The sequence below is a fragment of the Mus caroli genome, chromosome 7 (genome assembly GCF_900094665.2).
Source record: "Mus caroli chromosome 7, CAROLI_EIJ_v1.1, whole genome shotgun sequence".
Taxonomy (NCBI): Eukaryota; Metazoa; Chordata; class Mammalia; order Rodentia; family Muridae; genus Mus; species Mus caroli.
Window position 1 is genome coordinate 3,050,589 of NC_034576.1, and position 13,693 is coordinate 3,064,281.

General features: G+C 43.1%; 1 protein-coding gene across 1 annotated transcript in view; it reads left to right on the plus strand.

Moving 5' to 3' along the window:
• Positions 1-12,756, plus strand: part of LOC115031500 (zinc finger protein 471-like) — a 17,795-nt gene extending 5,039 nt beyond the window's left edge. Inside the window, exons 2-5 of the mRNA XM_029479240.1 lie at positions 3,337-3,426; positions 4,573-4,699; positions 7,136-7,231; positions 9,771-12,756. Of these exons, the coding sequence (XP_029335100.1) occupies positions 3,394-3,426; positions 4,573-4,699; positions 7,136-7,231; positions 9,771-11,392 (1,878 nt within the window). The 5' untranslated portion in view covers positions 3,337-3,393 and the 3' untranslated portion in view covers positions 11,393-12,756. The remainder of the gene's footprint in view (positions 1-3,336; positions 3,427-4,572; positions 4,700-7,135; positions 7,232-9,770) is intronic.
• Positions 12,757-13,693: the final 937 nt, after the last annotated feature.

Genomic DNA, 13,693 nt, shown 5'->3' on the forward strand with positions numbered 1-13,693 from the left:
CTCTCTCTCTCTCTCTCTCTCTCTCTCTCTCTCTCTCTCTCTCTCTCTCTCTCTTCTCCTCCTCTTTCTTCAGGGTTTCATTGGCTAGTCTTGCCCTTCTGGGAAGTACCCTGCCTTAGACTAGTAATATTTGGATTGCAGATATTCACTACAATATTGTGTTAGCATTATATATTTTTTAAAGATTTATTTACCTTTCTGTGTATGAGTGTTTTGCCTGAATGTTTATCTGTGTACCACGTGTATTCCTTGGAGACCAGAATAAGACATTGGTTTCCTGCCGGGCGGTGGTGGCGCATGCAGGCCTTTAATCCCAGCACTTGGGAGGCAGAGCCAGGCAGATTTCTGAGTTCAAGGCCAGCCTGGTCTACAAAGTGAGTTCCAGGACAGCCAGGGCTACACAGAGAAACCCTGTCTCGAAAAACAAACAAACAACCCCCCCAAAAAAACCAAACAAAGACATTGGTTCCCTGTCACAGGACTTTCCCTGTCCAATTACATTACTGCAGAGGAGGTCTGTGGTTGGACAGGGAAAGGGGGGTGGAGCGAAGAGTGGGGAGTGGAGAGAGGGAGTAGAAAGAAGAACCAAGATGGCTTCAGACGTGTATCTACATGGCATTTACCAGCCACAAGTAGCTATATTTCACAAGGTTAGAAATATTGGGATAAAGCTTTTATCATTATCAATTGGCTCTGAAATTATTGCATTGTTATCTTTTAAATTGTGATATTATTGATTTATAAACCTTTAAGAGTCATGATTCTACTGGGGTACTGGGTATTGTGAGATACAACCGCGAGGTTGGCGGTCCCATTTAGTTACTACATGGGTTTATGCATTAGGAAGAACTAGTGGCGCAGGGACAAGCGTAGTGGGGGCTAGCTGGGAGAGAGTAGCTTGGCATCAAGAACCTGCTGAGCAGGACCCCACTGGGACACAATGTTGTGGCCTGTCAGTGCCAGTACTAGAGTGGGAATGTGCCCGGTGGGGCAGGAGAGTTGGCAGGATTTTCTTTTTCTTTTTCTTTTTCTTTTCTTTTCTTTTTTTTTCTATTTCCCACAACAGTTGCCCTGATACTGGAATTACAGATGGTGGTAACCTGCCCTGTGGTAGTTGGGAACTGAACTAGGTCCTTAAGAGCAGTTGGTGCTTTTAACTGCTGAGCCATCTCTCTGGCCCCCAGCATTAGATTTTCTCTGTTTGGCTGTTTGCAACTGTGTGTTGCTTGGGTTAAGAATCCTAGATCTAAGCATTCAAGAAGCTGCAGTAGCTGAGCTGAGCCGTCTAAACTAGGTCAGAAAGGAGGAAACGAGTGAGCTAAGGACAGATGTGACACGGTAGTGGAACTGGTTCCCAAAGTTCTGTTGTTCCAGAGTGAGAAAGAAGTGAAGGCCCTGGGGTTCAGGGTAGAGAAAGATAGTGTCTTAGTTAGGGTTTCTGTTGCTGGGAAGAGACACCATGGCCAAGGCAACTCTTACAAAGGACAGCATTTAATTGGGGCTGGCTTACAGGTTCAGCGGTTCAGTCCATTATCATCATGGTGGGAAGCATGGCAGCATGCAGGCACACATGGTGCTGGAGGAGGAGCTGAGAATTCTGCATCTTGATCTGCAGGCAACCAGGAGAGACAGGCATCCTCAGGCAGTTAGGAGGAAGCTCTCTTCTGCAATGGGTGGAGCCAGAGCATAGGAGGAGACCTCCAAAGCTCACTCCCACCTCCTAACGGTGCCATTCCCTATCGGCCAATCGTATTAAAGCTACCACAGATAGAAACCCTTAGGTGTGGTGGCATTAAGAGTAGGATTTCAAGCTGACCATGCTAAACCATAGATCAGAAACCTCCACAGAGAACAATTCCAGCTTTGCCTATAAAGTGGAAGGAAGAAATAACTACTTTGTAGGACTTTTTATGTGCAGTCAGACCAGATAACAGGAAGGGGCCTTCGGGATAACAATGCCGGACTGCCATCCGATGGAAGGGAGTGATTAAGTATTTTGCTTTACTCCAAGTGACTGCGTGGCCAGCTATCAGTTACTCTTCTCATTGCTCTGACAAAAATCCCTGACCCCTTACACACACACACACACACACACACACCCGCCAAAAAAAAAAAAAAAAAAATCAGGACTTGAACACAATCTGTCATGGCACAGAAGTCACAGTGACAGAGTGTGAGGAGACTGTGTGAGGAGACATTGCCTCTGAAGGCTAGAAACAGAGAGCCATGAACTGATAGCTGACTTGCCTCTTTTGTCGGTTTTGTTGTTGTTGTTGTTATTGATTTGTTGTTGTTTTTGTTTTAAATTAATGTGAGATCTCAGCCCATGGGATGGTCACTGGAAACACCTTCATGGACATGCCAAGCATTATGTCTCCTGTGAGATTTTGTGGTTTATTTGTTTATTTGAAATATTTTTTCATAAATATATTTTGGTCATGGTTCCTCCTCACCCATCCAGCTTCATGGCTTCTCTTTCTCTCTTTAGAAAACAAAACAAGCAGGCAGATAATAAAACAGATAAACCAAAACAAAACAAAACAGAAAAAAAGCAAAGAAGGGGAATGAGAAACACACAGACTCACATACAAACAAACCCCAGAAAAACACAAAATCAGAAACCATAATGATATATAGGCAACCGATCAGTAAGGTATAGAAAATGCCCAGACAAAGCAAAACATTATGAGACTTAAAAAACCTTTCCATTGAGTTCATTTTGTATTGGCCATCTGCTGCCTTGAAGCCTGCCGTTGAGCATTGTTTGTATCCTTGGTGAGACTCCGATTGGTAGAGGTTGATGATTGTTGATAGCTTCTGCACTTGTACTTCCGCTCTCAGCACTGGGACCCCTTTTGGCTTGGATTCGTGCAGGTTCTATGCATGCTACCACAGTGTCTGTGAGTTTATTGTGTCTAGAACACACTCTCTCCTTGGTGTCCTTCATCCCCACTGGATCTTTCCATCTTCTACCTCCTCTACCATATAGTTCCCTAATCCCTGAGAGGATGGGTTGGAAGAAGACATCCCATTTAGGACTGAGTGTTCCAAGATCTCTCGCTCTGTGTACACTGTCCAGGAGCTTGTCTTTGTGTTAGTTCTCATCTCCTGCGAGAGGAAGCTTCTTTGATAATGGGTGAGCATCACACAGATCGGATTCCCAGCTTGATGTTGTAGGTCATTTTAGATCCAGTCACATTGACAGTGAGGGTGAAGCATCATGCTTGCTCACAGCCAGCTAAACCTGGGAGGAAAGAAAGATAAGGAACCATTTACACTGGTAATGCTGGGGGAACGGTGAAGACCTTGGGTTTCAACTAAACTCTCTTGTCCTAGGTTGGACTTCCCAGGATACAGTTGTTCTCCAAGAGAGAAACCAGGAGGAGACAAGACATGACAGTTGAACTAATGAAAGCCATGCTACAGGTTAGTTTACATCTTCTATCTTCCATGAGAAGGGGTCTTGATTAGCACTTAGTAATGCTACTTGGGAAATTCTGATCAATAGTCTGTTCCGGGGCTTGGCCATCCCTTCTCCCACAAGACATTGTCCTTAACCTTAACTGCCCAGTAGGTGACTAATAACTGTGATAAGGTGTAGAGCCCACTCAGAACCCCATTGTCTTCATGCTTCTTACGCACTCTTTTATGATGTAGAATCTAACTAGTTCATGGTCAAACCACCTTGGATGTGCGTCGTTGGATCCTGAAAGTTAAAGAGGGTTGGGCTTGATTAGTACTGAGATGAGAGACAGAGTCTGACTATGGAGCCCAGCTGGCTTCAAACCTGTAGCAACCATCCTGCCTCACGCTCCAGTGTAGAAGGATTCAAGGTGTGTGCCACTGTGCCTTGTCAGAAGATGTGTTTCCTTTTACAGCAAACAGAGGTATCTATCTCAGTACTGGTGTGAGTTGGGTTCCATGTTAGATGGACATGCAAAGCCCCTCCCATGTATCCCTCCACATGCATGTTATAACATGGAGCTCGTAATTGGCATCTGAATTTGAGGAAGTCTTGTGACATTCAACCCTCAGCCTGTGATACCTGACACTGTTTGGGGAATGTGTGTGAGGATTGGCTTAGATTCGAGGCCTTCCACCTGCTTCCCACAGTAGAGCTGCCTGGTTCCAGGTGGGCGGATCCCACATATTTTGATCATCAGAGATCATGGATGTTTTGAGAGTGTGGGAGGAGAAAAGGAGTGTTTTGTTGGTTTGTTTGTTTGTTTTTTAATATTCTCTCACTCATCATGAGTCATTTTACTCTTTTTCTTTTTGTTTTGAAATGGTAGGAGGTGGTGCAACATGTTGGCCAAGCTGGCTTTAAACTCCTGGACAGAAACACCTTCTCATTTACATTTAATCTCTGTCCCACTCCCAGTCAACTATAGTTTGTTTTCTATCTACATATTTGCACTTCCAGACATTTCTAATAAGTGCAGTGGTGCAAGATGTAGTCCCTTGTGTCTTCTCTCCATTAGCAACTGACTCCCAAGGGGAACTCTTCCCTCTCCCCCAAACAAAAGAATAAAAACATAACAAAAATTTGCAAATGTACTTGTATCATCTCAGGAAGCAGTGACGTTCAACGATGTTGCAATAGACTTTTCTCAGGAGGAGTGGGAGTGGCTGAATTCTGCTCAGAGGAGTTTGTACAGGACTGTGGTGCTGGAGAACTATCGGAACTTGGTTTCTGTGGGTAAGCAATCCCTCTTCCTGTGGATAGTCCAGAAGCTGCTCTTAGTCACCTTTCATATTTTTATTACCAAATCTGTGTTTATTGTGTCGGGCTTAGATGAAAAACTCAGATGCAGTCTATGAATTTGACATATATCAGATACTGGCAGTCATATCTTTAGGCAAGTGGAACTGCAAACATGGTGGGAACTGTGGTAGCACCTCTGTTCTATATTACCTTTATGTTACAGTTCTGCTATTCTTGTCAGTGTAACTGTTACACCTCTGAGAGGAAAGACTTTCCCAGTGTGTTACAGCTCAGAGGGGAAAGGTTTCCCCAAAGATTTAACAGCTCTGGGGATGGGGGTGGGGGTGCAGGGAGATTTCTCCAAGTATCTTGGCAGTCAGGACGAAAAGAATTCTAAAACGTTTCATAGCACAACCAATCTCACACAAGAGATATACTGGGAGAGACACTAGAGGGTGGCTGCCTTTGCTTGGGTGAGAAGCAGCAGGGAACTGAGGGGAGGCAGACATTGTGTAGAGTTTCTTGGAGGAACGGGTTGGGGGTGGGGGAGTTGTAGCAGAGATTTCCAGGGTGGAGATTGGTGGGATTTCAAGTTCAGAGCTTGGGGCTTTTTACTCGATCGTGAGCATGCGTGTATGAGTGTGTGTGTGTGTGTGTGTGTGTGTGTGTGTGTGTTGGAGTGGTCCTGCTGTTAGGGCAGTTAGAGCGTTCTCTATGTGGAACCTAGAGGTTTGCGGTCCTAAGGCGAGGCGCCTGGCCACTGGAAAGCCTCAAGGTCTCAAAACCGGTAGAAAGTAACAGGGCTAGGGAAGAATATGGCCTGGTTACTAAAAAAATGGAAAATCACTTTTCAAATATGTATCCTAATTTTTTTATTGCATTGATTGTGTGTGTGTGTGTGTGTGTGTGTAGGGCATGTCACATACAAATTGGATTATGACTTACAGAACTTAGATCAGCTGAAGTCGTCAGGCTTGGTAGCAAATCGCTTTACTTTCTGAGTCATCTCGCTGACCCCCAAATATGTATCTTTTTATTAATTTATGATAAATAAGTAAAACCCAACGTCTTAAAATATCTGCAGATGCTTACTGTTACAGATACTAATATAGACCCTTCTGAGCCTGGGAAATACATTGAAAGTAAAAGCTGCAGAGGCTCTGGATCCTGTCACTGTCCTCTGAAGAGTGTTGTTTGTTTTCATACAGGGTTTCAAGTGCTAGGGTTATAGTCACAAGCTACTGTGCTTTGTTCTGTTTTACAATCACAAGCTACTGTGCTTTGTTCTGTTTTAGACATGTAGTTCATTTGACTCAGACTCCAAACTATCTCTAATATCCTTTAACAATTCATTTATTTTAGTTTTATAAAGAGATTTCATTTGTAATTAAAAAAATACATTTAAAAAAAATATGTGGGCTGGAGAAATGGCTCAGCAGTTAAGAGCACTGGCTGCTCTTCCAGAGGTCCTGAGTTCAATCTCCAGCAACCACATGGTGGCTCACAACCATCTGTCATGGAATTTGATGCCCTCTTCTGGTGTGTGTGAAGACAGGGACAGTGTACTCATATAAATAAATAAATAAACAAATCTTTTAAAAAATAATATGTACCTGCTGCCGGGCAGTGGTGGCACATGCCTTTAATTCCAGCACTTGGGAGGCAGAGGCAGGTGGATCTCTTGAGTTAGAGGCTAGTCTAGTCTACAGAGTGAGTTCCAGGACAGCCAGGTCTACACAGAGAAACCCTGATTCAAAAAATGAAACAAAAATGTATATGTGAGCCGGGCGTGGTGGCACACGCCTTTAATCCCAGCACTTGGGAGGCAGAGGCAGGTGGATTTCTGAGTTCGAGGCCAGCCTGGTCTACAAAGTGAGTTCCAGGACAGCCAGGGCTACACAGAGAAACCCTGTCTAAAAAAAAAAAAAAAAAAAAAAAAAAAAATGTATATGTGACTATGTGGAGGTATGTACATTGAGTGTAGTTGCATGCACAACAGGGTCTTAAATCTCCTGGGGCTGCAGTTGCAGGTGTTGCTGGGCTGCTAGGGGCTGTAAATTGAACCTAGGTCTTCAAGAACAGCATGTTCTCCCAAGCACTGAGACATCTCTTTACACCTGTCTCCTAGCAGGCTATTTAAAAAATATATACCTCATTTATTACTGTGATGGCCCTTTAAAAACACCAAGCCAAGTTCTTGCCCTTCCTCCACTCCATAAGAAACAATATAATTTCTGTAGGGTTGACTGTTGACAGCTGGCTACCAGACTATTCCAGAGTTTTATGCAGTCTATCATAAGATAGATATCAAATGGGTTTGATTTTTTATTTTGTAGTTGCTTCAAATTTAAGGAGCGAACTTAGGAATCCAAACAACCAAAACATGGCCTATTTTTGTGTCTTTTTTTTTTTTTTTTTTTTTTTATGCAGGAGCTTGCATTTCCAAACCATCTCTAATCTCCTTATTGGAACATGGGAAGGAGCCTTGGGAGGTGAAGGGTCAGGTGACAGGAAGCAGAGTACAAGGTGAGAATTCAAGAAGCAGATTGAAAACCCTTTCTAGGGAATGGCTCTGCCATCTATCTTCAGAGGTCCTTACCTGGGCTGAGGCTGCCCAGAAACTCTTCCTAAGCCTTAGCAGCCCGGGTGTGAGCTGCAGTTTCCTCCCTTCCACTTTCTGCTTGTGTGTCTCTGTAGTAAGTCATTGTGTACAGAGGAGGATGTCCTAGTTCTGCTTCCATTGCTGTGATGAGGCGCCCTGACCAGAGTGGCCTTAAGGGGACAGTGTTTATTTCAGCTGCAGTTGCACATGGTAGTCCATCATTGTTAGGAATTCATATCGGCAGGACATTGAAACAGCTGGCCACAGAGCAGAGAGAGGAAGCATGCTTGCCTGCTATGAAGCTAGCTTTCTCTACTCATATACAATCCTGTTGTTTTAAAGACAAACATTCAATTTTACCAATGAAGACTCCAGCTGGATGCTGGGGTGACAGACAGTTTGCTAGCTCAGAGAGGCAGAGAAACCACCCAGCTGACCTTCCTATTCATTGATGCCCCAGAACGAAAAAGCCTCTTTCTCCTTCTCCATGTTGTCTTAAAAAATACCGTTCTCAGGCTGGAGAGGTGGCTCAGTGGTTAAGAGCACTGGCTGCTCTTTCAGAAGTCCTGAGTTCAATTCCCAGCAACCACATGGTGGTTCACAACCATCTAGAATGGGATCTGATGCCCTCTTCTGGTGTAGCTGGTGAAGACAGCTACAGTGTACTCACATACATAAAATGAATAAATAAATCATAAAAAAATACCGTTCTCCTCATTGTCTCCTCCTTTCTGTTTACTTATGCTCACTCCCTGTTGGCTGGTTACTTGCTCTGCCTCCTGATGTAGGGTTGACTTTATTTAGCTCTTGGATCAAAGGTGTGTGCTAGAGCTGAGCCACATTACAACAAGTTTTCCCATTCACAATCTTGGAGTTCCCAATGTGATCAAATATTCTGCAACACTGTCCAGGGCCCCAAAGCTGAGAATTCTGTGGCCTATATTTAGGCTGGATCTTCCCACATCAATTCAGACAGTCAAGGTGATCCTCTGCAGACATGCTCAGGAGCCAATCTCAGTTCCATAGTCCTTTACTGAGACACCTGTTCTTAATCAGCAGATAACAGCAAAGCCCCATACTTTTTTTTTAAAGCAATCTTTTCTTAAGGTCCAATCATTTATTTTATGTATACGAGTGCTTGTTAGGTCTGCATGCATACCTGATTGTGAACCACTATGTGGTTGCTGGGAACTCAGAACCTCTGGAAGAGCAGACAATTGAGCCATCTCTCCAGCTTCTAAACCCCCATATTAACTGGCCTGAAAAGTGATGCTCTTCCTATGTTGTTGAAAGTGAGAGAATGAAAGAAAAACCCTTACTATGAAACCTGAGTTGTGTGAGAAAGAGTTTGGTGTACTGAGACACAAACACATAAAGGTTTACTTAGGAGCACTGTTTTCTGATGGTGAAATTTTATTCGCTCACTTGCCTTTAAATCCCAAGGGAAGTCATGAAGCATGGTGTGGCGTGTGTGGTTGCTGGGGAATCTCTAGAGAGTTCCAAGAAGCAATAGTAATTAAATATATTGGTAGTTAAACTAAGTGAACTTAACTATATATACTAATTAATCAAAAGTAGGAAACAGGAGGCTGGAAAGCTACCTCAGTGGGTAAGACTTGGGTTCCATTCCCAGCACCCACATGGCAGCTCCCAACTGTCTGCCACTCCAGTTCCAGGAGAATCTTCTGGCCTCTGTAGGCACCAGGCATGTGCATGGTGCATAGACATACATGTAGACAAATCATTCACACATATTGAATGAGTAAATAAATAAATATTTTTAAAGGTAGGAGACATTACAGAAGTGAATTTAATTTGTATTCTGGTCAAATTAGCATTATCATTACAAATGACTTCTAGGACCTCATCTTATTCTTCATTTACTTTGTCATTTCCCCATGTTGTTCGATATCTCTTCCCTGATGCCATATTTGTTTCTATCACATCTTAAGAGAGGAAGAGTTTTTGTTTCTGGCCCATGGTTTCAGAGGTTTACATCTATGGCCAGCTGACTCTGTTGCTTTTGGACTGGTGGCCATGAAGAAACATGGAGGAAGGGCATGGTGGAAGAAACCTATTTAGTCATGGCAGCCAGAAAGCAAATAGAAGCCTGCCCTTGCTACAGAATTTCCTCCTTCTTTTTCCTTTATTTCAATCTCCCAGTTTATTGGATAGTGACACTTCCAGGGAAGGTGTCACCTCCCTAGTTAATGGCTTTGGAAACAACCTCACATCTACACCCAGAGGTGTGCTTTACGCCTCTATGCTGTGAACTTATGCAGTTTTTCATCCAAGATTACCACAAAGCTCTTATTCTCAGGGACATCCTTGCACATTTCCCAGTTGAAATACGTGTATGCAATTATATGGAGTTTATTAAATCGTTGGGAATTACTCCACTTGAAGTGCTGCTTTTGTTAGATAGCAGATGATAAAGAAGACTTTTTGCTTTACATTTTTCAGGTGGTGAATCTGTACAGAAGACACAAGAATTATCTCTGAGGCAATTGGCGTTTGAGGACGAGTCAGTGGAGAACATTACAAGTGTTGGTTGTGAGTCTCTCACTTCTGGAAGAAAGCAGAAATGCAAAGACCTTCTTGATAGACAGATGAGTCAAGAAATATTTAACCTGAAAGAAACAGTCACTCACAAAAGAACTCACACTAAAGAAATAGGCTACAAACACAGCAAATCTTTAAAATCTGCCCGTCTGGATAGTGTAGAAGAGAATATTTATACTCACAAGTCAAATAAGAAAAGCTTCTCCAAAAATCCCAAGGTTCGGAAATACAAGAAAATCTGGGCAGGGAAGACCATTTTTAAATGTAATGAATGTGAGAAAACCTTCACACACAGCTCATCTGTTACTGTTCATCAGAGAATTCACACGGGGGAGAAACCATATCAATGTACCGTGTGCGGAAAGGCCTTCAAGCAGAGCCACCACCTTGCTCAGCATCACACAACACACACCCACGAGAAACTCTTCGAGTGTGAGGAATGTAAGAAAGCCTTCAGCCAGAATTCATACCTCATTGTACACCGAAGAATTCACACTGGAGAAAAACCGTATAAATGTAAGGAGTGCACAAAGTCCTTCAGGCAGCCTGCCCACCTGGCTCAGCATCAGAGGATTCACACGGGGGAGAAACCCTATAAGTGTAAGGAATGTGGGAAGGCCTTCAGGGACAGTTCTACCTTTGCTCAGCATCAGAGGTGTCACAATGACAAACGGCCCTTTCAGTGTGTTGAGTGTGGTCAAGCCTTCAGGTACAGCATGTCCCTAACTCGTCACTTTAGGTATTATCATACCAGAGAGAAGCCATTTGACTGCACTGACTGTGGGAAAGTCTTCAGTGTTCACATAGGACTAACTTTGCACAGGAGAATTCACACCGGAGAGAAACCACACACGTGTCACGTGTGTGGAAAAGCATTCCGCAGTGGGTCATCCCTGACTGTACACTACAGGATTCACACAGGCGAGAAACCTTACAAGTGTGGAATCTGTGGAAAAGCCTTTAGCCACAGCATGTCACTCACTGGCCACCAAAGAGTACATTCTGGAGAGAAACCATATAAATGCAAGGACTGTGGGAAAGCTTTTCGGCAGAGTATACACCTTGTTGTTCACTCAAGAATTCATACTGGAGAAAAGCCCTATGAATGTAAGGAATGTGGGAAGACCTTTAGGGAGAGTTCTCAGCTGACCACTCATCAGAGAAACCACACGGGAGAAAAACCTTTTGAATGTAAGCAGTGTGGTAAATTTTTCAAAAGAAGTACCTATCTTGCCAGACATCAGAAAATCCATACAGGAGAAAAACCTTATGAGTGTAACGAATGCGGCAAAACCTTCACACATACTGCCTATCTTATAAGACACAAGAGGGTCCATACTGGAGAGAAGCCTTACAAATGTACCGAATGTGGAAAGGCATTTGGTGATGGCTCCTCCCGTGCTCAGCATCAGAGACTTCACAGTGGTCAGAGGCCCTATGTATGTGAGAAATGTGGAAGGGCATTCAGGACAAAGTCATCCCTTAATTGCCACCAAAGGTGTCACACTGGAAAGAAACTGTAAAACTGTGTCCCCCATGGCAAACCCTTTAGCCGCCTACGAACCTGTAGCATTCATCAGAGAATTTAGCTTTCAACCAGATTGTTCACTGTACTCTACATGGAAGATTTCACACAAGTCAAAGAGCTCTTAGGAATGTAAGGGATGGGGAGAAATCTTCAGTAAGTGTTCTTAAACCATCCATCATTGGTGAGTTCTTGATGCAGTCATCTCAGGCATCCCTCTATGTCGCCAGGTCCTGTGCATATACCTGCTAAGTATTTCCATTTATTTTTGGTCCCTTAACCTCCTGATCCAAAACACAATTGTTTTGCTTGGACTTTTTCAAATGTCTGTAATCATCTTGTTTCCTTCAAGTTTATTACTCATTTATTTTACAGTCAGAAAAATCCTTTTTAAAAATATAAATGTTATTTATGTAACTCTTCTAATACTCATTGTAAAATGTTTATTTAATGCACATAAAATGTTTAGCAACATGATTGACTGTATTAAGTTTGGATGGAGAACATCCCTTCAATGATTAGGAGACACATCAGCACAGAACACAGAGAGGCCACACACAGAGGCAAAGGAACATGAGGGGGTATCGTATCCCTGAGCCAATGCTTTATTGGGCCCAGCGTTACAGATTTCCTTTGTTGAGTCGCAACAGGCAGGCATGAGTTCTGGGAGGTCATCTCATGTGTAGAGAGTGATCATTGTGACATACGTGCCCAGTCCATCTTCAGCAGTGCAATTAAAGGAAGCAGTGAAAGCAGGGAGCCCCCTTTGACCGGTTCTTGTTCTTGGCACCAGCTTGAGCCACTTGTGGATGGTGTGATACTAGGAAGTGTCAAAGGTGACTGACCTACACCTCCAACCTGGGAAAGTTAAAACTTCAATGAAATAGATAACAAGAGAACATAAAATGAAAGGACTTCAATACACTGACCCATAGGGGTGCTTAGATAACCAGAAAAATTATTTCTAAACCATGGCCTCTCGAACTTGGAACTTAGGTGGTGACAACAATTTAGAAACGGAAAGTGTCTTCAGGTGGAACAATTAGTATGTGTAGTGTATTTAAGATGGAAACTTTCTAATGATCCTAAAGGTTATTTTTTTCTTATTGGTAAAGAAATTAAATCTGGTCTGGTATGTAGAATCTGTTTTAGGAAGTGCCTAGAAGTTAAAGACTGAAACAAAAGAATTAGAATTTATTTGGGAGAAAATACACATGTGTATATATAGTGTAGGTCACAAAAGAAACATTCTTATATTTACTAACAAGCCCCCAGCAGGCCAGTCTAGCCGAAACAGGGAGCCCCAGGCTTACCATGAGATCCTGTCTCAAAATGTAAGGTGGAGGGCAACAGACTCCCAACACTGACATCTGCTCTCCACACACACGCACATGGGCAATCAAGCCTACAAATGCATACATACAAATAAATAAATAAAAGTAAAATTTAAAAGGGTGATTGTGGCTGTGTTTGGTGGCACACACATCTCATTCCAGCACTCTGGAGGTACAGACAGATGGGTCTCTGAGTTAGAGATCAGCCAGGTTTACAGAGTTCTAGGGCAGTCAGGGCTACATAGCAAAGCCTTGGATAAAAACAAACTGAAAGATAACATGCAAGATGAGTACACACTGCAGAAATAGGAAAACAGGGGACCCAAACTTCCATTCTCGTTGTTCCAGAGGACTCTGGGTGACTTTTGTAAAGTCCATCTCATGGTAGGTTCTGTTGGACTGTATGCCTGCCTTTCCTTGTTTATCCTAAGTTCATTCTCTTCCTCTCCCCCCCCCCCCAATTTGTTATCAAATTGCCAGGGCTGGCGAGATGGCTCAGTGGTTAAGAGCACTTGATGTTTTTGCAGAGGATGTGGATTTGGGTCCCAGCACCCATATAGCAGTCCACAACTGTCTGTAACCCAACTTCCAGGGGATGCTCTTTTCTGGGCTCCACAAGAACTGTAGGCATGCAATGCACACAATACATGAAGACAAAACACTCATACACATAAAATAAAAGCAAATCTTTCAGGGGCTGGAGAGATGGCTCAGATGTTAAGAGCAGTCTGCTCTTCCCAAGATCTTGAGTTCAATTCCCAGCAACCATATTGTGGCTCGCAACCATTTATCCTGGGATCTGATGCCCTCTTCTGGAAAGTGAATGTACATACAGATAGAGCACTCATTTACATAAAATAATAAATAAACCAACCTTTCAAAAAATCTTTGCGGTGACAATGCTGCAATATTGTTTTTGCTTAAGAATTTTTTAGTATAAAATTTCCTTCAGGTTATATGAGGTG